The following is a 26,825-nucleotide window of genomic DNA, read 5'->3' on the forward strand; positions in this document are numbered from 1 at the left end:
TCTAGGGCAACACTGACACCATAGAGGAGTTCCACCATCTGTGATTTTCTTAAAAAGCAGATTTTACTCAAGGACAAATTTCAAAATTGTTAGGAAAGAAGGAGAAATGGAAACAGGAACCACAAGGAAAAAGGGGAATAAGAGATATTAAATTGTGGGGATTACAATCAATGAGATAAAACACAATGTGTATGAATTATTAAATAGAAAATTGATCTACTCTGTAAACCCTAATCTTAAGGAAAAGATAAATGAGTCTTTGAATTAGGATTTGTAATTTGAATAGATACAGCATAAATATTATAATTTTGGTTAACTTTACAGAAGTGATGTTACTATTAATGAGTTAAGCCATAAATTATTAAGAAATACTAAACATTGTGAATTACATTGAGTTGTTAAAACAATATTATCTTTTATCGCATTATGCAATTGAATTAATAGCATTGCTTAAAAACAAGGCTAATCCAAATAGATTCTAAAATGAATATTATTTTTAATTGATTTAACAGATTATAAAAGCTTTCTGAACTTTGAAAAAATTCATATTATGCCATTAACCATACTCTTCTACTCAAGGTTTAGGTTTCAAATTTATTATTATGCCAGGAACACTGTTAGGTTAAATCATGTTTTGCATATTATTTTACTATAGGCATATTTCTCTGGAATATTTAATATTTTTCTCCTATACACTTCCTTATTAAACTACAAAGCATAAAGCCTTGTATAAATTACTAAAGAATCATACATTTATCTATAATTCATTTCTTAGGTTTTAAAATTACTTTTTAAAAATAAATGAAAATCAGAAGGATTTATTTAATAATATCATCTAATACAAATCCTAATGATAAATTCATACTTATAATGAGTTGTCTTAAAATAGAACGACATTTCTTCTGGATTTGATTTTATGGTGGAAAAACTATTCAAGTACAAAAGACAGATTCTGAATAAAATCTTTTAATATCTTAAACAAACATCCTTATTAATTTAAAAATCTTTGGTTTAAAAGATTGAAGTGAAATTCTAGTAAAATATTTAGAGTAAATTTTTTAATTACAAATAACAGTTTTATTCCTTTTAGGGAGATATAATTTTATTAGCAATTACAATTTAGTTATCAGGTTATTATTTTGAGCTATGTAATTATACAGTACTAAATGTTTATCATTTAAGGGCATGTAAACTGCATATATTGAAATGTTATTCAACAATATGCATCAGATACTTATATGTAAATGAATGGGCCAAGATTTGCGAACAGAATGGTAAATAATAGCAACAAGAACTTTTGTCTCATTCAAGATTTAGAACAAGAGTAAAATCAGCACATAACAATGCAGTAATAGCAAAAATACTGATAACATGATGACAACTTCCTATACTGAAAGGAAATTTGTCTTCCACCACTATCTATTCGGACCTTCTTTGAGGAAACTCAACATAGATATTATAGATTTCCAAAGGTTATTGTAATTATTTTGCTTTGTTTTTTGTATATTTGAATTTTAATATAATTTTTAAAATCTCAGAATATATATGTATATGTGTGTATGTATGTATGCATATATATAAATACATACATACAAGCATGCACACACACATGGTGAAACCCGAAAGTGACAGAATTCTATGTAAGGAAATAATCAGAATTAATTAAAATTAGCTTTAGAAGGAAGTTTATCTTTTCATTGAAACATAAAATTTAGATTGATTCCCTAAACGAGATAAAGAAACAAAATGTATTTTATGAATTATACTAACATGTTAAATGAAAATTTGGAAGCAAACAAAGATTCTTCTTCGGGGGTCACTGGTATCATTTATGGGAAACCTAAATTGTGATTTAAAATCACTGATAAGTAACACAACAAGTTGTAAATGATACTTAACTTGGTTTTCTGAAATTCAAAGGCAAAAACAAGTGCCTTTCATTTAATTTCCTATATTATTTTTATCCCCAGCTTACCAGCTACAAAGCTGTCCCGATCCACGTCCATTTAGAAATGGTTTTGTGATTGGCAGTGATTTCACTGTGGGACAAACCATTTCGTTCGAGTGTTTCCCCGGATACACTTTAATCGGACATTCCGCGCTCACTTGTCTTCACGGGGTCAGTCGTAATTGGAATCATCCACTTCCAAGATGTGAAGGTATGTCTCTAGCTTGAAGCTCGCTGTTAGGTGATCTCAACGGTGTTGTGCAATTTGTGTTTTAGCACGCTTTTTGCCTTCCTCCTCAAGAAGCAGCTTTAAGTTACTCTTTATTTTTCAGTTAAAGAATCAAACTTAGTACCGAAAACAAAAAATCTTAAGACTGTGAAATTGGGGGGAAGGGGAACGTAGGTCTCAGAGAAGGAGACTGTATTTCAGTTGACGGGTCACCAGGGAGGAGCAATCTCCCATGGGGAAAAAAATCTCAATACTTACATAAAACCCAAGGGGAGTATATGTCTGGTGCTATGTTCCTCTTTGGGCATTTTTGAACTAATTTCTACACAGCTCTTGAAGACACTGGCTGTGTGTTCTCGACAACTGGGACTTTTGACTATTGCTTTGAGGCACACAACATCCTTCATGGGCCACACCAGAAGGAACTGATGTTGAAACCCCACTAAGTAAACCAATGGGGTTTCCTTGAAACTTACCTGCAGATCTTGGATTTAAGGCTGAAACTCCCTAGTGTGGGGAAAACTCTCAAAACTGTCAGGGCCGTCTAGTCCATGCTGACTCACAGCGACCCCAGGGGTTTCTGAAGCAGTAATTGTTTATTTCTCCTGCAGAGCGGTTGGTGGTTTTTAACTGCGACCCTGTGGATCACACCCAGTGGGTAACCACTGCACACCCAGGAAGCAGACGACTGCCATCTCCGGGCTTCCACACTGGGGCCTGTTAGACGTTGGTTCTCATTTCTAGCCTTGAGAATGCCAAATGATTGGTGGCCTGGGACTCCTACATACATACTGATTGTTTTCAGTCCCTCCTTGATTTATTAAGGAGCCTAGAGATGTGTTTACTCGTTGGGCTGTGATCCGCATGGTCACCAGCTGCTCCCTGGGAGAAAGTCTGATGTTTCTCCTTCCGTGAACAGTTAGTCTCAGAAACTCACAGGGGTGCCCCTGAGTTTGCATGGACTCGAAGTCCGTGAAAGTGAGCTGATTTATAATGACTGCAGGCATCTGGTAGGCAAGGTTCTGTCCTTGTGAATGAAAACGATTGAAAAATTTGCCATCTCATCGACACCCATCCCCAGAAAAACCAAGCCAAACCAAACCCCTAAAACTTCATAGTAATTAGTTGATGTCATCATTGTTGGCACAGGTGCTAACCTTACTTAATGGATTTTTTCAGGTGCTAACCTTACTTAATGACCATTTCAGGGTTTTTCCTATGTGTGTGAATCTTGTCTGGATAAAAGGGTTGTGCAATTGTTCAGTAGTCACAAGGGTATAAAACAGCAACTAAGGAATTGCTTCTGAATTTGAGTGCCTGCCCTCTAGGAAGCTCCTTTAAAGATGAAAAGGCTTGAACTTCTTATATATGATATGACACCCCCCCCCCAAAAAAAATGGAGTATACTTTTATTAATGAATTTTGGGGGAAAGGAAGCTTCTTGTGATTTATTAGTACGGTCATTGTTAATAATAGCTCTGTAACATCCTGGAATAGAGTTGACCATATTTTGTGTGAGGAGCCATGGTGTTTCAGTGTCTATGCCCTTGACTGCTAGACGAGTGGTTGTCAATTCAAACCCACCACCACTCTGCAGAATAAAGATGTGGACGTTTGCATTTGTAAAGACTGCAGTCTTTTAAACCCTCTGTGATGATTGTGAGTTACAATCAACTTGACGGCAAAAGGTTTGGTACAGGGTTATATTTTGTGCAATGGTTGCCAACTTCGATTTATACACTTCAATTAGGGTGGAAATACAAGACATACATGGATTGTATACTGCTTAAGGGTTGTGGTGTGTTTGTTTATAGTAAGTTTTGTTATTTAAAGAACATTTCAATCTGTGCCTTTTCGCTAGCTCTTTGTGGTGGAAATATTACTGCAATGAATGGCACCATTTACTCACCGGGATATCCTGATGAATATCCAAATTTTCAAGACTGTTTTTGGCTTGTAAGAGTACCTCCCGGGAATGGGATCTACATCAATTTTACAGTTCTTCAAACAGAGCCAATCTATGATTTCATTACTGTATGGTAAGCTAGGACCATTGCTTTGGGTTGATTTAACTGTATAAAACAGTGGAACAAGGTAGGAATGAAAATATACCCCAATCCTCTGTTACAAATTGCCATCTGATATTTGAATTGGTGTGAGTAACTGAGAGTGACAGTACATATGATTTGCAGAATGAAATAAGCAGGAGAAAGATGTTTTGACTTGTTTTTTCATGAAGTAGCTAAGCACTGTGGAATAAAAACTTCATGGATGTCTTAAAGTTTGCTTTTAAATTAGCACGCAACAAGAGAACTAGTGGAGGTGTAAGTTAAAAATAAGAAAGATCTGTATGCATAAGCATATGAAATGTAAGAGCCTATATTTAACTAATTGTTCTTGGTCACTACTCATTTTCTATCATAAACTTTCTCATAAAATATGACATTATTAATGATAACAATGTTATTGAGAGAAATCTCTTGATTTTAAATGTATTATAAAAACTCTATATTCATTATTGGCAGGTGGTTAATAAAACAATTGTAGGATTCCTATGTTATGCTCAGGGTCCTTACTGGTACAAAACAAGGCTACAGTAAAGAAAACCTGGTTGGCAGTGCTACTCTGTGATGGTGTCCGCAAGAGTTGAGTGAAATAAAGTACGGAAGAGCAACAGGATGTGGTAGTCAGGAAATGAAACAATGTAATTGATTAAAACTAATAGAGGCCCATTTCCTATAGGCCAAAATGAGGTCTATTTTTATACTTTGCATTTTAAAATATGTTATCACCTAAATAGACATACAATATATATCCCTTTGATTTGCTGCTTATTGTTTACTTTATTCATCTACCTCTTGACCATCTCACATGTACTTCTTTCATTAAACTTGTATTAAACTCTCCCTCTAAATATATAATTTCTCTCTGTCTCTCTCTCTTTCAACAGGGATGGGCCAGACCAAAACTCACCCCAGATCGGTCAGTTCAGTGGAAATACAGCTTTGGAATCTGTGTATAGCACCTCAAATCAGATTCTAATCAAATTCCACAGTGATTTCACGACCAGTGGATTTTTTGTGCTTAGTTATCACGGTTGGTGTTCTCTAAAAGTTTGCATTTCATTTGGCATTGTTTAATTTGTTTCAGAAATTTTAAATATATTTTAACCAATAATTGAAAAGTATTAAATTTTGACATTTTATATCACTGTAACTTTAGCATTTTCACTACATTTACTTGCAAATGATAACCTCGTCCAAGCATTTAGGAACATTAAAATGTGAGCAAGCGGAAATAGGAAATAAATCAGTCAGTAATTATCTATTAGAAAATAATCATTTTTTTTACATGGAAACCCATAAACGAGAGCCAGCTGTTCATATTTGAGTGCATGTAATTTTGAAACATCAATAGATTTTTTAATACAAAATCTTTAATCTATTCAAACTTCTGTGCCTCTTTCTAAAATTAGCATCAAATATCTTTACGCTTTGGATAAGATTAGTCATTCATGTTAATTGTGTTTCAAAACTATATTCTAGAGTCTTGGATTTTTAAGCTATTTCAGATCACTAAGTTCATAGTATTCACTCCTATAGAATGGTTTATAAAGAGTCTAGTTTACTTTGTGTAAAATTGGTCCAAGTGGTATTACTTTTAGGAAAGGGCATTCAGAGGTTTCACAGAGTCTGTTGTTATTTTCCCTTTTTCCTGTAACAAAAATATATTTTATTCATTACAAATCAGAAAATATTAGCTTTTAGTGATTGTGTTATTTAATCTGTTATGGCCGTACTTTCAGAAAAAAATCATTTTCCTTCATAAAACATTGTCAGACCAATTCCAAAATAGGTCACAAGATTAGCAATCTACTAAATTAAATTTGCAAAGCATAATAAAAATATTCAAAGTGAACATGTATGTTATACATTATATAATTTACAGGTTAATGGTTTTCATCTTTTTAACATAAAAGTAACAAAATCTTTCATACTTAAAGCTTACATTCCATGAAAACTATGGTATGTGAAATATGATTATGAACATCAGGATTGGGTATGTAAATTGAGAAATGACCATAAACTATTCTATTTACTTAATCTGAACATTTGTCAGTCAGCAGATGAGGCATAATTAATAAAGAGTCCTCGTAAAATAGTTGTTATAAGTGTCTGGCTGCTGACTGCAAGGTTGGTGCGCAAACCCGTAGCCTCTTCTAAGGAGAACGATGACCAGCTTCTGTAACGATGACCTCTCGGAAATGACCTCTCCTCTAGGGGTCGATGTGAGTCCAAATTGACTTGATTACAGTGGTGAGTTGTTTTGCATCCTGTACTGCTTCACAGCTGCCAGAAGTGCACACACACTCCAGCATAGACAATTAGAAACAAGTAGACAACATTGTGTATCTCTTGAACAATTCATTACCCTTTTCCTGTTGAGTTGCTCACTCACTGATGCAGGCCGTAGGAGCGAGGAATTAACCACTGCCCCACCAGGGCGTCAGGTAGATACGACCTCATACTGTAATGATAGTCTTACTAGTTTGATACATAACCATAATGTAGAAACCAGTACATGATTAATTGATTAGTAATATCAAAGATGAATTAGTTGCTGAGATATATTATGTATATTTTTTACCCTCATGGACCCATGTCTAAATGCTCATTATGTTTGTGCCTTGTTCAAATAAGTAATTAAAAAGGAGTATTCATCAGTATATTATAAAACTATGTTAATCTTACAGATACAGTCAGTCACCTTCTTAAAATACTTAGGAGACATTTCAAAGGGAAAATAATGTCAGAAAAAATGTATGTCAGTGTGTTTTCAGATAGAAATTACATGACAGAATGTATGTAATGTATCCACACTCAATGAGCATAGATTTACATGGACACGGTTGTATATATACACCTTAGTTTAGAATCTACATGGTAATCATGTATGATAAAAATTGTATCAGATCCGCATAAGCCAGACCAAATGTTTGTTCAGCTTTGATTTTCAGTTGACTTTGGTCAGTGTACCTACTCTGTAGCCCTTCACTTTCCTTAGCTCTAAAGCCAAACATACAAACAAACTCACTGCCATTAAGTTCCTATTGTCTCATAGTAACCTTATAGAGCAGGTTAGAACTGTTGCTGTGAGTGGCTGAGACTAAGAAACTCACCTGGGGTAGGGATAACTATGGTTCAGCCTGGAAGTGAGTTTGGAATTTGGAACTGTTTACAGGATTAGAAAACCCGTCTTTCTCCCAAGGAGCTGATGGTGGTTGTGAACTGCTGGCCTTGCAGAACACAGCCTAAGGAGTAACCCCTGCAGCATCAGGCTCCAAGCAATGTAATTGCCGAGATCATTGAATGATGTACCACACATACAGCTATATCCTTTATAGTTAGCATATGATAGGTTCTGCCACATTAAATTGTTGCTAATAAGATGCTGAATGTCATCAAATATTTTCATTTTCTAATAGGATGTTTATTTTTATGTCTGTACTTTCAATGTGAAAATAAGGCACTTTCCAGAGCCCAGTGAAGCCTAACATTTGAATCAACGTCCCTAGATATTTTTCCCAAACTTTAAATTAACTTTAAAATTTGTCAGGGTATCAAGGGTTCATGATAAAGCTAAACATATAATTCATTGGCCCTTTTCTGGTAATTTTCATAAAACCCAATTTCATCCTAACTCAACTTTTCAGAAATGCACAATATCTACATTGTATTCAATCTATAGCCACTTTATAATCTGGTTAACCAAGTCTTCACACACATACACACACACCATGCCTACTCTGAGCCAATAAACTTGGTTCTTTCGTTGTCTCTCTGGCCTTTAAATTTTAAATCACATCATCACTCCCAACCCAATGCATCCCAATCAAGTATTCATCTTTGATTCTTCAGGTAGCCTTGTCTGAAGTTCTAACTCTTCTGTTTCGTAATTTGAAATCATAGTGATGACATTCACCAAGTGTTGAGAACCTGATTATAATGTAGCTTAGTCTTTTATTTATCATACTGGTTTCATGAGAGTAGATAGTTTTCTGAGAGCAAGATCACATTTCTTCTTTTAATCCCTTTAACATTTTATTAAAAGTTATTTATATGTTTTAGTCATATATACTGCATTAAAATGAATTGATAGAAGCTTATTTGACCTGTATTAATAGTGTATTTATCAAGACTATTTCAATTAATAGCCTTTTTAATCAATTAAAAAATAGGTAAATGTATGCCCATTCCCTCATAGAAAATAGATGACTGTTTTCAAGTCAATATTAAGAGAATTAAAATACTATTGGGTTTATTTCAGAAGCCAAGATTGAGTAGATTGTTCAATGCCAAAATGAATTCTTTTAATGATTAAAAAACATGTGGCAATGAACATTTGGTGTTCTTTCATAAGGAACATAATTTGCTATTTTTAACACTTGTTGGAAGCTGATTAATTACTTTATATACTTAAGCATGTAATGGTTTACTCCCTACTCTTTTTTTTTTTAATTCTCATTGATTTAATAGCTCTCTCTGCTATAGCGTACCAAAGGACTCCCAACTGATTTTCTCAGGAGTTTGGATACTTACTTTATAAATTTGACAGATTTGGGGGGACATATTTCTTATAATCACAGTGTTCATTTTTGTTTACTAATATGTTTTAAAGTATACTTGGAATAAAATCTTTTTGTTTTTTTCTAACTTAACTTTATTTCATCTATACTGTCTTTATGGTATCTATCTCTTTTTATATATCATCACCTTCATAAAGGCTTTCATGATCAAAAATGGCATTAATAAAAAAGCTTTGAAAAATGAAAGTTCTGTGCAATGAAAAATATAGGACAAGCATAAATGTTGAAACATTTTACCTGAGAGAATCCTCTCTTCTTCATCTGAAGAAATGTTTTTACCTTTCTCTGTTGCTGGAATTGTAATTCCCTAAAGTAAGAGTTTAGTTTTCTTGATATACAGCCAAGATTGGGTTGACTTACCATAAGTAATAACATGTCAAGGTTATGACCCTGTGAAAGTAAGTTACACAAAGCTAGTTTTAACTTCTTGTTTTGCAGAAAGTGACTTTGTTTAATTGTCACTATAATAGGAATAGCTACCACTTACTGGCATCTGATATGCTAGGCACTTTGCTAGCTGCTTTTCATGTATTATTGATAATTTTTGTAATAACTTTACAAAGTAAGTAGTATTATCTCCATTTTAATAATGAACGAACTAAATGAAAAATTACATAACCTGCACAAAGCCTGCGAATTAATAAATAGGGGACTGGCTAGAATTTAAAACAGGTCTGCCTGTGGCCAGAGCGACCGCTTTCAAATAATGAAAACAAGAGTAGCAATAATAATAATAGCTAAAATTTATTGAGTAACTCTTAAGTGTCAGAGAACATTCCAAGCTAGTATTATATATAGATAATATTTAATGGGATGTAAAACTAAATTTTCTTTGAATTTGGCAAAAATGATGTTCCTTTTCAGCAAGTCTCATTATCAAGAAAATACTTTCTAATTATACCTTCTTAATGCTTTTCGTTTCTTAGTGCTTTTCATGCCCATGACCTACAAGCTGACAATGGCACCTTAATAGCTCCATCACAGTTCAAGGTGTTCTTTGGTTTAGGATTTTTAGTGTGTGCTATGGTTATTGTGAAGCCCTGGTGGTGCGGTGGTTGCTCTTGGGCTACTCACTGCAAGGCGAGTGTTTTGAAACCATCAGCCACAGATGGGTTTTGGGTCTCTGCTCCAACAGCCTCATTCTCAACAATATGGTTTTTTGTTTGTTTGTTTGCTTGGGGTCTTCTGATGCCTGTTCCCCTGTCCCAATGACACCTCATGATCTCACAGGCTGGTGTGCTTCTTCCCTGTGGGCTTGTTGCTTCTCTGCTAGATGGCCGCTTTTTTAACTTCAAGCCTTTTAAGACCCAGGTGCTATATCTTTTGATAGCCATGCCTTCACAGAAGGGTCACAAGGAAGGGATGAGTCAACCAGGCACAGTATAGCACTGATGAAACACACAATAGTCCTCTGGTTCCTTGAGGCTTCCTCACCTCCCATTATCATGACTCCGGTACTGCCTTTCACTGTGTACTAGACCGGAGCATGTGCACAGGTACAGAGAAGAGATAAGAGCTCACAACACATGGAATCCAGAAAGAGGAATAGGAGTAGCAACACCAGGAGGGTAGGGGGAATGTGGGGAGAGGTGGGGGCGAAGGGGAAACCAATCAAATGATCGACACATAGCCACCCAAACCACCACCACCACCACCACCTTCATCACCTTCACCCCCCCTTCCCCCCACCGGGGAACTGACAACAAAAACTGTGGGGGAAGGGAGAAAGTTTCAGTATAAGATAGGAACATAATAATAATTTATAACAGCGGTTCTCATTCTGTGGGTCGCAACCCCTTTAAGGGTCGAAAGACCCTTTCACGGGGGTCACCTAAGACCCATCGGAAAACACATATTTCTGATAGTCTTAGGAACTGAGACACCGCTCCTCTATCAGTCTCCAGGCGATTTTGCCTACATGCTGGTACACCCACAAACGAGTACCCGGCCTAATGACATCATCACACCAACCCCATCACACACACCCCATACAAATACAGCTGTATGTGACAAGGTTGGTGCCATAATGTACTTATGTGAACCAGTCACACATGTGTACAGAGCAGCTATTGTGTAGAGAGCAGCTGCTGTGCAGAAAGCAGCTGCTGTGTTGAAAGTAGCTACTCCGTTAAAAGCAGCTACTATGTTGAACGCAGCAGTATTGGAAATAAAACAACACTTCATGAATTATAATTACTGGGCAAATGTAAAATCATGTACTGTAAAATCATCAACTATTGCAAAAAAAAATCTGTACCATGGGAAAATCTGGATGCTGATCGGTCTTTTTATATTCAGCTGTGGTTGTATTCAATTTGTAACAATGAAAATACATCCTGTGTATCAGATATTTATGTTATGATTCAGAACAGTAACAAAATTACAGTTATGAAGTAGCAACGAAAATAATTTAATGGTTGGGGGTTCACCACAACATGAGGAACTATATTAAAGGGTTGTGGCACCAGGAAGGTTGAGAACCACTGATTTATAATTTATCAAGGAGTCACGAAGGTGGGTGGTGGGAAGGAGGGAAAAAAGAGGAGCTGAAACCAAGGGCTCAATAGAAAGTACACGTTTAGCAAATAGTGATGGCAACATATGTACAAATACACTTGATACAATCCATGTATGGATTGTTATAAGAGCTGTAAGAACCCCCACTAAAATGATCTTTTAATTTAAAAAAAATAAGAAGAATGAAAAAAAACTATCAGTCCTTCCACGGGAGAAAACCATGTTTTTTTACCCCTGAAAAGAGTTACAGTCTCCAAAACTCACAGGGGCAGTCTTGCCCTGTTCTGTGAGTAGCATCCCTATGAGTAGCTTCAACTCTAAGGCAGTGAGTTTGCTTATTTGTATACTGGTGATTATGCCAAGAACTGTTATATCTTATTGGAGTCTGACTTATGTTAGCTAGAGAACATAGGGAATTATAATACAACGAGAATATCTACGTATTAATTAAACATAGAAGTTACAACTTTCAGATGGTTAAATCCATCATCAGTGCATACCTCTCTTTATAGTGTCACAGTATTGTTGTTAGAAGCTGTCAGGTCAGCTCTTGGCTCCTAGTGCCCTCTATACACCAGAATGAAACTGCCCAGCCCTGAGCCATCCTCACGATCATTGTTATGTTTGGGCCTATTGTTGCTGCCATTCGCTCAATCCATCTCATTGAGGACCTTCCTGTCTTTATAGACCCGGTACTTTGCCAAGCTGCTACAGTATTAGAAAATCTCAATTGACATTCAGAAGATGTTTTGAAGGGCATATATGATTTTATAACTCAGGTTATCTCTTGTTTTCTGCTACAAGAGATCTTCTGTTAGAGAGTAAGTGATTATAAATAGATTGTCAGATTATTTTTAATATACACTTTTGAAAGTCCCAAACTATCTTTTAGGTCATCCTTTAAGTTTTGTGCACCTTTGAAAAGAATGCTGTATTTGGGAATAAATACATTTAACTTTTCAAAGTCCTGTCCTAAAAAAGGCTGCTTGTAGATATGAAATCACTTATTATATCAAATGTAAGTCATTGTTTCTTATAACTGTGTGAGTCCTTTGCCTCACACACCTTCAAGACCTGGTGTTCTTTCATATACACAATAGATACCACATTGAACTCAGAAAGTGTTGCGTTGTGTGATGTCCAAGAAAGCATCGCATGTATGGACATAATACAAAAATGTCTTCCTAGATGTCATTAAAATATATATATGTATATGTTAATTAAAATGATGGAACTAAAAGTCAAAGGCAAATAAGCAAGCTGGTGAAACTATTCTAAGGACACGATAATGTCATTTAATATTGCTTAAATGATTAAAAGCTGACATTGGAAACTCATGTGAAAATTATATACTATCTTTTGACATTTCCCTGTATGTGCATAACCATTGTTATATTGTTATATTTTATTTCTTAAGCTGTCTGCCATAGGTTTCCTCCAGCCAAAGACAAGCAGGAATACTGTATTTGTTAAAACCATTATCTCATTGTAGTTAGTGAAACTGTACACCAACAAGAAAAGAGAACTTGTAGTATCTCAGTAACCAGCTATTTGGAGAGAGCCTTCGTTATAGAATCTGGGCTTGTGCTGAATGATTTTGAGGATGGCTAATTGTCTTGCTTTGGATATAGTGTGATCACAAAAGTGAAGCAATTCAATGAAATTAGTTTTTAGATGTGGAAGAAATGAAGCTCAGCTAACCCATATTTGTTAAAGAAGTGACAGTCACCCGTATTGCTTGAGATGGAAAGTTCTTGGTCATGTGGTATAGGAAACAAAAGGATTTCTCCCAAGTTGTCTCCCCCAAATATATGCCAGACTTAGCTGCTTGAGAATGACTGTACACTTGGAGGTCATCAGGAGTGGACTGGAGGTCATTCTCCCTGAGAGTTATCAGCTGTCTAGACCAAGCAGACACCACTGTTTATCCCACAACAAGTAGGGCCCACTCCCTTCTGATAAGGATGTAGTTGTCTGTTTCCTTGTAGGAGACACCAGAGAGGTAAAACCCGCCCAAGGATGACCAAGATTAGGCTGCCATTGTAAATCTAGGGTCTGCCCATCTTGTCAGATGTATACCCCTAGACCTTCCCATTCCCATAGGCACCCCCCTAGCTCATACCTTCCTGTTACGCTTATGCCTATCATAGATCCCCTTCCTACAATGTGTATGCCTAATGTACTGCCCCTTTCTGTGACGTGTGATTCTATAATCATGTCCCCCTAAAGTGATATAATGCTTGGTTGGCAATAAAGTAGAAGCTCTCTCCAGAACCCGGGAAGCCCTCCTGGTTCCTGGCTTCCTGGGGCCCTCTCTGGCTCTCGGGCCAGGGGAGGCTCCCTGGTTCTTGGTCCCTGAAGCTGCTCCAGCTCTCATGGCCAGGTTCCCACCATGAGGACCATCAAGCAGGGCTGAGGTGAACAATGTTACCATGAATTGTGTCTGACTCCATTACTTGACTCTATCTTTTACCTCTCGTGCTCTCTATGGCTTTACTATAATCCTTATTTATTTTCACTGTACAATTGCGCCTATCTGTGATGATTTGTGGCGTCCCCTCTCCCCCTTATCCCCACAATGTGGAAGGTTTAAACATTGTTTTTTTGTTTTTCAGTGTTCAGACTTGATTTCCAGAGGTGTTTTGCTTTTGTTTTGTTCCCCAAAGATCCAGAGGAACCTTGAATTTCACTTTGTAGTCAAGTTGTTTGTGCTTAGCAGTTCCACATTATATGTTATGGTCTATCATTTAGCGTCGAGCGGGCTCAAAGTTCTCAACAGACAGTGGCTGTTTATTAAGGGTTTTCTTGTGAACATGCAACACTTCTCTGCCAGCAGCTAACTCTCTCTCTGGTTCTCCGCCTCTCATCCACTGGGAGCCACGTCTCTCCCTCTGGGTCTCAGTCTCTTAGCCAAGTGATCCCTTGGCCTTTGTCTCTATGGGTCAGGAAGCTAATCTACCTGTCACTCTATCACCCCATCACTGTCTTGGGCCAGATAAGGAGAAGTTACTCCTTAGTCTCAGTGCTGTGCCTCTTAGTCTCCTTGCCACAGTCTAAGACATGTCCAGTCTCAGTGGCCTCCACCACTTCAGACAGCAATCTTGAACTTGTCCTTCCATTCTTGCTCCTCTATACTGCTGTTTCTAAGATGGCCCACTCCTCTACTAGCTTGGGGGTGGTAATGAAATCTGACCAATCCTCTCCCACCCAAATACTTTGGTGGGAGTTACAGAGACTTGGGTAGAAGAGCTGTATTAAGAAAACTCACTCCACCATATTACCTGTCCATTAGACCATTAGTACCAATACGGGCAGGGTTATTTCTGATCACCATTAGAGGCCAAGCATATATCATGGTGGCTGGTACTTAAGTAGTCTTTGAATAAAGCTATATTTAATAAATTAATAATTAAATTAAATGACATAAGAACTTGTATGAAATGCAAAAAAAAAAAAAAGTTCAAACATGTCCCACACAAGCTATATTAACACTTAAAACACGAAAGATGAGAATGGGACAACCACAGACTGTAAAGCACTGAATGCTGTGTCATAGTGCCCATTTCAAGGCTTAGGAGATAGCATGAACTACACATGTGACGTTAAGACGTTACATAGCAAAGAGTTGACCGGGGAAAGCCTAGTTAAAACACAGCAGATATCTCCTCTAAGGCGTGTTGAGAATTAAGATAACGTGTTGGTCTCCCTTGGAAGCATATGTTGACTATGTGAGCAATAAACAGTTGTAAGCCATTGTAAACTGATTTATGGAAAACAATATATTATGGATTGAATTATGCTTCTCAAAAATTTATGTTGAATCCCCAAACCCAGTATTTTTTAACATATCTTGTTTGGAAAAAAATCAGTCTGCAAACCCTATTAACAGGCATTCCCAAGAGAGTAGGAAACGTCCCAATCCCACTTGATGGGGACTCAAATGGAAAAACAGAGGGAAGAGGCCACGTGAAAATGGTTCTACATCGAAGGGACCCCAAGAAATGCCTGAGGGTGTCAGAAATTGAAAGGGACAAGGGCGCAGTTTCCCCTAGAGCAGACTCAGAGCATGATGCCCTAATCTAAACTCCTAGCCTACTAGATATATTATTTCTGTTCTCTAAGTCCATCTAACTTATAATATTCTGGTATAGTATCCTTAGAAAATTAGGATATAGAGAAACCAGATTCACACTTCCATTCAGGTATGTGGTTACTGTAGGAGAAAATGTAGCTTAGTTTTCAACCAGAATTTGTTTAAAAGTCAGGCTCTGTGAATTGGAAAAATGATCCAGGCATTCTGAAATGTAATTTTAGTGTGACTTTTCAGTTTCGATTTTGTTGTTTGTTTGTACTTAATATTGTGGTGGTTATAATCCCGCGATACTACCAACAAAAGGCCCAGTGATCTTGTTGAGTGTACTTGATAACCGGTGGACCAGTTCCCGTCTGTAATGCCCGGGGTCTCCACTAGTTGGAATTGATTCAAAGGCAACAAGTTTGTATTTTGTTTTGTTTAGCTCATCCATTTGATCTTAGAAAGAGAACATCATCCCTCTGAAATCAGATTCCTCCTTAAAAATCATTTACATCACCGGTTCTCAACCTGTGGGTCGCGACCACTTTGGAGGTCGAATGACACTTTCACAGGGGCCGCCAGATTCATAACAGTAGCAAAATGACAGTGATGAAGTAGCAACGAAAATAATTTTATGGTTGGGGGGTCACCACAATATGAAGAACTGTATGAAAGGGTCGTGGCATTAGGAAGGTTGAGAGCCAATGATTTACATCCTATTGCCTTTTAAACCTATATCTGACTTTCGGAGGTCATTCTCAGAATGTACTACAGACGCCATGAGGCATGAATTGTTCATTGTTAAAATTGTGCTTCTTCATTAAATAACTAAATTAGTGATGAGCCTGAAGATTAAAGATCTCTTTCCATCCTTCAAAAGTAATATGATACACATCTGGCAAACATCTCTGTCATTCTTTGCGGATCTCTGCTCTACATTAAGTTCAGACAAAATGACCTTCCCCCGAAACTAGTTTCGTAGGAATGCCTGTGACCTCTCTAACTTTTCTCTCATGTCCTAAGTGTTTCTCACAATTACTACATACATTTATAATAATAATTTACCCCCTTGAAGGCATCCACTTAGGAAAATAATTTTCAGTATTTTTAATGTTATGTTCAACACACTTGTTCTTCAAAATCCAGGTTATCATTGCCAGCCCTGGGCTTCTTTCTCAGAAAGCCTTGTCTGGTCTCTTGTGTTAACCTTTTGAGTTGTACTTGCAAATGAACTTCGGTGCTCCGCAAGGGTCCTTATAAGCAAGTTAGAGGGCTAGAAGGAAGATGTTTGAAGTGACTAATAATGATTTACAGCAGGAAATTGAAACATGTTTTCCTTGATTTATCACTCTTCTACAGTTTCCAAAAAAAACACCAAAAAAACAAACCCGTTGTCTCGACTCCATGCCATTGGTAACCTGGAAGCTTATTAGCCAATTAACCACTTACAAATGATTTTTTGTTAGATGATGATAACTCAATGACTTGATATTTTACTCAAATTTTTGTTAGAGGTTGTTCCTCTATCTGAAAAGCTCCACATCCAAAATTATTCTTCCAGCGTGGAAACATCATTATCTATCTATCTATCTATCTATCTATCTATCTATCTATCTATCTATCTATCTATCTATATATATCCCAAGTGAAGTGAGAATGATAGGTATTGAGCCAATAAAGGATAATTGTATATAAATGTGTAATTCTGACTTGTGGTCACACTGAGAAGGAATAGAGGTGTAATGACATACATGGCAAGAAACACTTGAATGAGGATAGGAAATGAGAACTAAGGAGAAGAGTGGTTGTCATATTAGGAATGATGATTTTTCTCTCTCAATATTATTATATTTTAAATAAACATAAAATAATCAAAATTTGATAAATCCCATCATTACCTTATATTCCTATAAATAAAAAGATTGCATTTTTAAATATTTCTGAGCATGTATAATTGCTCTGGAAATGCATAACACAGGGGGTTTTTTGTTTTTGTTTTTTTACAGCTTATCAGCTAAGAGTGTGCCAACCTCCACCACCTGTACCAAATGCTGAAATTTTGACAGAAGATGATGAATTTGAAATAGGTACAGTCTACTAAATCACTCTCAAAGAAACATACTATTAATAAAAAGTTTTACTTAATAAGAAATAAAGTGAAGAATAGTATAAATTTGCTTTAAGATATTCTTCTGAGTTCATAGGAGTGTTTTATAATTCTTAATGATGTATAGTAGTCAAAGAAGAAAAAGGAAATACAGTCAAGAAAAATTATTTCTTTTTTTCTGTGATATGCAATTAGAAAATAGTGCAACAGTATGTACTCTACTGTGTATTCTAGTGGGTCTTCCCAAATTATTGTTTTACTGTTTCTAGCCTTATAGTTCTATGTATTGAACATTATGTATGAATAAATTATATAGAGAGTTTTATAAAAAAGGCTTCATTTCCATATCCTGGAAAAGGTTGGTTGATTTTGCACACTATGATATAAAATAAAGCTCTATTAAAACTAGGATAGAAATGTAATGCAGATAGTGTCTCATAGTTTGAAAATATTATAATAAAAAAGATATTTTAATGTTGCCATACAATTAACACTATTCTTGCTATTACATTATTATATTAAAAGTTGAGAATTATAAAGAAAATACCAATTAAAAAGGAAAACATTGTGTGACTACAATGGAAATATCTGTTCATTTTAACATGTTTACTGATTACTTTGAAACCTCCCTTTCTCTGTTTTGCCTAATAGGTGACATTATTCGATATCAGTGTCTCCCAGGATTTACCTTGGTGGGTAATGCAATTCTGACCTGCAGATTAGGGGAACGCCTGCAAATGGATGGGGCGCCACCAGTCTGCCAAGGTAGTGACTCCTATGACTATTATTTTTAATATGTGTCTTATTTTTTATTGAGAAAATGTAATTCATTTGGATATTAAAATATTTACCTGAAAGTAATGCTAAGGCAAGTAAGTGCTTACCCTCGCAAGCACTAGACTGCTAACTGAAAGATGGTGGCTGGTTCACACCAACCAGCAGCTCTTTGGGGAGACATCTGTTCCCTCTGGGTCAAATCCCGTCGGTGCTGTAGAGTGGCTCAGTCAGAGCCTATTTGAGAGTGCACAACAACAATAATGTACACAACTCCAAAGGAACCGAAAAGCTTGGTGTTTCTCACCTGCCAGCTGCTTTGTGGGGCAAAAATATGATAGGTTCCTTCTTGCAAATCATCTGGAAGACTGCTACACTCTCCTGTAGTGTCCATCGGAGTCAAAACTGACCTGCTAGCAAGTGGGTTTGGTTTCTATACAACTCACGAGGAGCCCTAGGATTTCAGTGCTTGAAGAGGTTGGCAGCTAATTACCAGGTCGGCGATTCAAATCCACCAGTGACTTTATGAGAGGAAGACCTTATGATCTAGTCCCATCAACAGCTTAGCCGAGGAAACTCTATGAGACAATTCTACTCTGCTCAAAAGGGTTGCTATGAGTCAGCACTGAGTAGACAGCACAGAAAAAACATAGAACTCATACTTCCATTCCAATATTTCTAAGATTTAATTTTAAACATCTTTGATTATTCTAAAATTTCATTTTTCTAGTTTAATCTTCAGCTACTTCTGCCTATTTTCATTGGACTTCATCTGACAGGAGGGAATGAAGATGGAAAAGAGGTCAGTTTAGAGGAAGATTCCAGTGTTGACTGCTTTTACTTGGAAAGTTTATTTTGGGGCCACTAGATACATTCAGCATTTTTGAGCTTTGGTGATATGATGATCTGAATATTAACAAACCCCCAAAACCCCCCACACCTTAACAAGTAGCAAATTGTTCCTACTGGGTAGGGATGATCACCAATAAGTGGTATCACAGACAAATCATTAATAGCAATATAGTGTGTAGGCGATTACCCATGGGCCTATGGAGCTACATCAATTGTAACTGTTTTGAATCAAGGAAAGCTGATGGAAGTGTTCCTTCCTGAATCATGAATTTCAAATGACAAGTGAAAGGTAAACTTTGGTAAAGGAATTAGGGAGTGACTTAAGCACAGGAGGCGAAGACAGTTGGAAGTGGATTGCAGGGATTTCCCTGTTACAAGAGCAAGACCTGCAATGACGACTGAGAATTGTGATGATTGGGAATCATTTATTGTCTGTGTATCCTCTCGGGCTCAGAACAGTACTTGACACACAGTACCTGATTAGGAATAATTTGAATAAAAGTTCATTGAATTTGGTTATTCATCCTCATATGTTCTTGGGTGATTTCCTTTATCAGAGACTCTTTAATTTTAGAGAATTTAAAAATCTCTTTCTTGTGCAGAATCTTAAATGCTTTAATAAGCTTTGAATAAAAATCTAATTATTCTAGAAGTGTTACAGATAGGAATTAACATTTAATTCAATGTTCTACCTAATTGGAATCTTTATAAGAAGATAGAAGCATTTCTAGCAGTGACAGTCCATGTGGCACAGAGAAAGGGAAGTTTGGGGAGTAAACTAACTGAGGTGTGGCTTTCCTTTGGTCTTGTTCTACATTGGTTGCCCTCCTCCACTCCATTCAGGACCATCTATTGCGGTACAAAGTAGCGCAGTCAGGGGGTCTGGCCTCGGGATAGTGGGAGCTTTGGTTCACACACTCCATTATCCTTTTAGACGTATGGTTTTGAATGTCCCTTGATATTAATCACTGGTTTTAGATCATGTTAAAGGTATTTGGGTAGTCTTAAGTGTATCCTTTATATTGCTGATAGTTAGATGCTACTCAAGGAGTCCTGGAGGCTGCAGTTTAGCACCTGGCTACACTAGGGGCCTGGAGGCGGGGGAGGGGTGGGGTCATGGGTTATGTGTCAGACTGCTGAGTCCAAACAAGGTCCACAGTTGGGAACCACCAGCAGCAGCTCCTTGTGAGAAAGATGAGGCTCAGCTCCTGTGAAGACTTACAGTCTTGGAAACCCACAGGGGCAATTTTGCTCTGCCCTGTGGGGATGCTGAGTCAGATTTGACCAATGGAAGTGAGTTTGGTTTGTTTTGGAAACACCACCAAGAGCCTTGGTGGGGATGGGCGTTAGATATTTGTCTGCCAACTGCAGTGAGCAGTTTAAACGCAGCAGCTGATCTATTGAAGAAAGAGAGGCTGCCCACTTCCATAGAGATTTACAGTCTCAGAAACCCTATAGAGCAGTGGTTCTCAACCTCCCTAATGCCGCGACCCTTTAATACAGTTCCTCATGTTGTGGTGACCCCCAACCATAAAATTATTTTCCTTGCTACTTCATAACTGTAATTTTGCTACTGTGATGAATCGGGCGACCCCTGTGAAAGGGGTGTTCGACCCCCATAGGGGTCGTTCCCCACAGGTTGAGAACCGCTGCTCTAGAGGCTCACCCCCAGAAGGACTTGCCTTGGTGGCCGTAGAAAAACGGAACACAGTCCAATGGGTAAGTGCTAGATCCTCGCTAACAGAAAGATAAGAGGTTTTGTTGGAAAAAGATGTGGCAGGCAGCTTCAGTCAATATTATAGCATGGAGCTCTATGGGAAATTCTTCTGTGTCACATAAGGTTGCTATGAGGTATCGTTGCCTCGATAGCAAGGGATGCGTGTTTATATTCCCCTGATCCTATGCTGATTAATCACTTGCCTGCTAAACAAAAGGCTGGTGCTTCTAACCTATCAATTGACCCATGGAAGAAAGCCTGACAATTGGTTCCATTAAAGGTTACAGCCTTGAAAATCCTATGGACTACTTCTACTGTGTCTAATATTCAAGTATACATAACTATTTTCCTTCACGCATACATAGCTCTTCTTTAGCCATATCAGAGTCACATTAAGATACACGTGTTAATGGGGAAGATTGGATCTCAGGCTTTTGGGTGATTGTACTCGAGAAAATAACTTGAATAGACACACAAATATACATCCGCAGGTATGTGACATGACTTCTTTCAAGAACCTGATAAACTTAGAGTTGCTTTTTTTTCTATTCAATCCAATTTCAATAAACATTTGCTGAAATAAAATAAACAAAAGCATCAAAATAACCTTTATATTTAACAATCCTTCATCTTACAAATTTTCAGTATTTTATTTAAAAAGTCAGACTCTGTAGCTTAGTAATACCATATTTTATTGTTCTTTCTTATGATTTCTTATTGCCTACTCTGACAATAAAAAGTGACATGCATCATGTTTCATAATATCACCTTGCCTACAACTTAATAAATCATGCCTCAATATGAGTCTAGATAGGGTTATTATATTAATTAATTGACCACACATTTAAACTAAATGCTGACTTTACATTTCTGTGTGAGTTAATTCATGAGATTACAAAATGATTATTAATTTGAAATTTGCTGGAAGCAATATACTTTGTTTCAAATTGCTTGATAGTCTCACTTTTTCTAAAAGGGGATATTAATTTTTGTATTCTTCCCAGGATCTTTTCTAAACCCCCGCATTATGTCTACCACTTGTCTATCAGTTTGTTGTACTGTGGTGATCTGTGTGTTGCTGTGATGCTGGACCTATGTCACTGGTATTTCAGATGCCAGCAGGGTCACCCACAGTGAGTAGATGTCAGTGGAGCTTCCAGACTGAGAACAGACAACAAAGAAGGACTTAGCTCCTTACTTGGAAGGAAGAAGTCACATAGCTTCAAAGCATTTTCAAATACTGACAATCTAATAAAGGAAACAGAACATCGCTGGAGATACTGTCACAAGATGGGCCCCTTAAGTCCAAGGGCACTCGAAATGTGATTGAAGTGAAGATGATTTCTTGGAGGGAATTCGACCATTGTGACATGAGTTTGGTAAAGCCTGTGTGATTGGGGCCTTAGGTGTCTTTATTTAATGATGGGGAAAAATTCAAAGTAAATAAAACAGCTGTAAAAATATTTGAGGACTAAGGTTTACTGGGCCCAAGCCATGGTATTTTCCATTGTATAAGACACACGTGGGAAGAAAAAAAAAGACACATGTGGAAGTTGGACATTGAATAAAGAAGACCATAAAAGAATAGATGCATTTAAACTGTGGGGCTGGAGAAGAATATTGAAAGTATGATGGACAGCTAAGAAGACAAATGGATCTGTATGGGGTGAGGCAAGGCCAGAGTGCTCCTTAGAGGAAAGGATGGCAAGGATTCTTACACACTTGAGACACACTGTCAGGAGAGACCAGTCCCTGGAGGAGGACATCATGCTTGGTAAAGTGGATGGGCAGTGTAAAAGAAGACCCTGACTGCTCAATGGGCTCCTGCATGGGAACAGTTGAGGACTGGGCCAGCACTGTGCAGTGGGTGGTTACTTGTTCACAGGGCCTCCACGGGTCAGACCGACTCTGTGGCAGCCAACATCACCCACCACTTTATGTGGATAAAAGAATTCAACAACAGCAAAGCTCTGCTGCTCGGTGAATTCCTACTAATGGCAATCCCATGCATTTCAGAATGGAACTGATCCATAGGTTTTCCTGGCTATCATGTATAGAAACATCACCGGCACTTCCTGCCTGAGCCTCCTGGGTAGGTCCAAGCTGCCATCCTTTACATGAGCTGTCAGATGTAAACATTTTGTGTTACGCACGACATAGAAGCCAGTGGTTCTCAACCTTCCTAATGCCGCGACCCGTGCATATAGTTCCTCATGTTGTGGTGACCCCCCCCCACAACCGTAAAATTATCATCGTTGCTACTTCATAACTGTAATTTTGCTGCTGTTATGAATTGGGTGACCCCTGTGAAAGGGTTGTTCGACCTCCAAAGGGGTCGCGACCCACAGGTTGAGAACGGCTGATATAAGCTGTATAAGACAACTCCAAGGATGTTTTTTCCTGGAACTTTATCTAATGACATGCAATTCATGCTCACATTTGGTGGGAAAAATCATGGGGCCTAGCCAAATCATTGAGGATTGCATGACCTTCAGTTTCCTCATATGTAAAGTGGGAATAAATATAGTGCTGATTTCTTCTGCTTGTTTTTATGGTTGTCTTGACAAGTAGATGACATATTTCACAAAATACACTTAACCATCAGTAACATGTAGTGAGGATGCCTGGTGGCAAGTGTTCAAAGTGTTCCCCTGCTAACCAAACATCAGTATTGGAGCCACTCAGCCTTTCCTTGGGGGAAACGTGTGGCAAGATGGTTCAGTGAAGATTTACAGCCTTGCCGGTCTTATGTGTCTATTCTCCTCCGTCCTAAAAGTTCACTATAAATTGAATTGATTTCACAACAGTAGATTTGGCAGGGATAAAAGACAGTGTTATTCAATGGACATAAACTCTTCTTCTCAGTGGTTGTCAGTGCCTTTCTATAGGTTGGACAATGTGAAAATAATTTATGGACCGTAGCAAAGCATTTTGGTTAAAATTAATTTGTCAATGTTAAAGTTGTATATACATATATAAGTGGTTTCCTGTGTGTAATATTTAAGATACACATTATATAATATATTTAGGATATATATATATATATATCACTGACATTGAATTGAATTGAATTGACTTATATGGACTCAATAGTATGTATCTATGATTGTGTGTGTGTGTGTGTATGAAATAAATGGGTGCCGCATATTTATTCTGCTCAAGGCATACATACATGTACTTGGTGTTGACATTTGTGACAACCATGTTGATTTAAACTCACAGAGAACAGGCTTGACAACAACAGTAAGAGTTCCATCAAGAGTCGTTGTCCTGCCTTAAAAGCTGTCAGAATGCAATGCAACACTTCTCCAAGTGTCTCCTCTTTTATATCAGGACAGGACCCTACAGATCTCCCTACCTGGCTCTCTATTCTAGAAGCGATAGATTCCATTGCACACAGTGCAGTGCAAGTTTTCCCACTGGATTTCCCAAACCAACAGGTAGTCAGACATGCGATCAGCAGCCTGTAATTGTTAGCCAAGGTTCGTATCTCTTCAGCCCCCACTACTCATATAGATAAACCATTTACATACACCTCCTACTCATGTAGATAAACTAGGGCTTCAGCCCCACTACTCATGTAGGTGTCAGAAAAGAAGTAGCACATGTTTGCTCTGTCATGCCAAGGTGCCATTGATGGACCAGGAACTGGGGTAATGATGACCTTTGAACCTTCTGCAGGACTCCCCTCTCTGAGATGGTTACAAACTTCTTTTATTTCAGTCTGTCTTAGCCACACATCAACTACAGTGACCAAACTTTGATTCAAAATGTCCATTCCCTTAATAATATTCAAGCTCATTGTTTTTAAAACATTTTTATTTTTGTGGAAAGCAAAGGTCAATATTCTCATTTTAGATCCAGAATGGCCTGGCACTATGTATTCAATTACTAATATAAATTTTTTATCTTTTACTTTGAATAAGGTGGATATTTACATTTCAGCTCATCAAGTTTGTATTCAATACTTCAGCTACTTATCACACCTCCGTGCGTGCCATAATGTTCCCCTGAAATTTCTCTTCCTCCTCTTATTGAATACTATCTTCCTCTTCCCCCAAGTGCACACCTACCTACCCCCTAGCCTTTTGCCCTGTCTTCCCCACCTACCTACCCCCTAGCCTTTTGCCCTGTCTTCCCTCCCCACCCTACCTGTGTGCCATGACCATGAAGTTTGTTTCATTTGGATGAAAATATTTGTTTTTAATTTTTAATACTGGCATCATACAGCACCTGTCCCTTTATGATTGTCTAACTCCCATCAGCATAATATTTTCCTGGTCTAGCCATGCCATCTCAAAATCGAATTTGAGACAGTCATTTTCACTTTAAAGAACTATTAACTGAAGAAAAAAAGACAATGGTTCTTAGATTTAGCCTCATTACTGAGTGGGAATCGAGTCAATGGCAGTGAATATTTTTTAGTACTTATCACTATATCTTTATTAGTTTTCCACTGTGTGTTGATTGTGGATGATTTCCTTTTTAACTTTTGGAAGTATTACTTTCCAAGTTATTGACATGTTTATAGAGTAATCTCATTTGTCATATCTCTGTATTTTATTCTGATGACTATAACATACAGATTTAAACACTCCAAGTATGCATTCTTATACCTAAAAATCTTACATTGATTCATCTGGTTTTCAGCAGGTATTCTTGGAGCTTTAAATTAAACAACGGAAGTAATTATGCCTAAAGCGGCATTGTGATTATTAAGTTACAATGCAAGCTAACTCAGGGGTGAAACATAACTTATTATAATTGAATCAGGAAATGGCATGGGAATGCATTTCTAACCATTAAAGGCTCAGTCCCCAGGTGGTTCCAGCAAGTGAGCTCTCTCTGTGTTCACAGGGCACTTTGTTCTAGCCCACTCCGTCAGCCTGGCACATAGACATGTCCTTTGACGGAAGGACAGCCTGTTTGTTCCGTTTATTCTATGTCATCTTCTCCTCGCACTCTTCTGACATCTTAGGACTGCAGAGTTTTGAAAACGACCTGAAATCCCCCCTTATATGTAACAATTCCCCTGTCTATCTGGCCTGAAAAAGACATATTTTGAGTAATGAAAGTTTGATCATCTGGGTCACATTCTGATTCAAAATCCCAATTTAATCCATGTTTTAAATATTGATTGAACACACTATGCTATCAATACCAGTAATTAAATTTATTATACATATGAAGCGCTTTAATTATAATGAAGGTGTTTTATCAAAATATGGCATTTATGTGTGTGTGTGTGTATTTCTGTGTGTTTGTGTATGTGTGTTTCTGTGTGTGTGTGTGTGTGTGTGTGTGTGTATGTGCATGCTTGCCTGGTATTCCCAACCATAGCCATCTAGTCTATTTCCATTTATAGCCATTCTATATAAGGCTTCTAGGACTTTTTTGTTTGTGTGGAGAAGTTGATGAGTTTGAATCCCAACCTTGCAGTTAGCATTCAAATGCACCCGCTACACCTCCACCAGAGTTCCGTGCGCCTGGCATTAGTATCTTGGTATTGTTACATACGATCTAAGAAGAGCTTATGCTTTGAAATCATTTTTGGCCTGAAGATAACATGCTTGGGAGCGGGTGGGGTGGCAAGGGAGGTCATTGGTGATCCAGAAATGTATTCAAGTCTCATGGCTTAAGCGCATTGCTGAAATCAAAAGGAGATTTGCCTGAAATGGATCCTTGGAGGGAGGAGAGTTTCCTGTCTGGCCCCACAGACTAGATAGAACTGAGTGTTTGAGGAGCAGAGATGGGGAATCTAAAAGGTAGGAAGGAGCAGAACAGAGCAGGCAGAGCAAAGTGGACAGAACCTTGGAGAATGAGGAAAGACAGAGACAGGGAAAGCTCTGAAGAAAGAAATGGAATGAGGAGAAAAAGGGCATTTATAGAGCTCTAGATAAAGGCATGTACATATGCAAATATATTATATGAGGATGGGGAAATAGATCTATGAGCCTACA

At 37.6% G+C, this 26,825-nt stretch overlaps 1 protein-coding gene across 2 annotated transcripts in view; it reads left to right on the forward strand.

Moving 5' to 3' along the window:
- Positions 1-26,825, forward strand: part of CSMD3 (CUB and Sushi multiple domains 3) — a 1,328,144-nt gene that overhangs the window by 1,207,711 nt on the left and 93,608 nt on the right. For both annotated transcript variants that reach the window (XM_045286022.1, XM_030887469.2), the window contains 5 exons: positions 1,971-2,159; positions 4,039-4,216; positions 5,128-5,273; positions 17,422-17,502; positions 18,174-18,287. In XM_045286022.1, the coding sequence (XP_045141957.1) occupies positions 1,971-2,159; positions 4,039-4,216; positions 5,128-5,273; positions 17,422-17,502; positions 18,174-18,287 (708 nt within the window). The remainder of the gene's footprint in view (positions 1-1,970; positions 2,160-4,038; positions 4,217-5,127; positions 5,274-17,421; positions 17,503-18,173; positions 18,288-26,825) is intronic.

This window comes from Echinops telfairi, unplaced genomic scaffold (genome assembly GCF_000313985.2).
Source record: "Echinops telfairi isolate 266 unplaced genomic scaffold, ASM31398v2 ScPeMD7_1;HRSCAF=3_0, whole genome shotgun sequence".
Taxonomy (NCBI): Eukaryota; Metazoa; Chordata; class Mammalia; order Afrosoricida; family Tenrecidae; genus Echinops; species Echinops telfairi.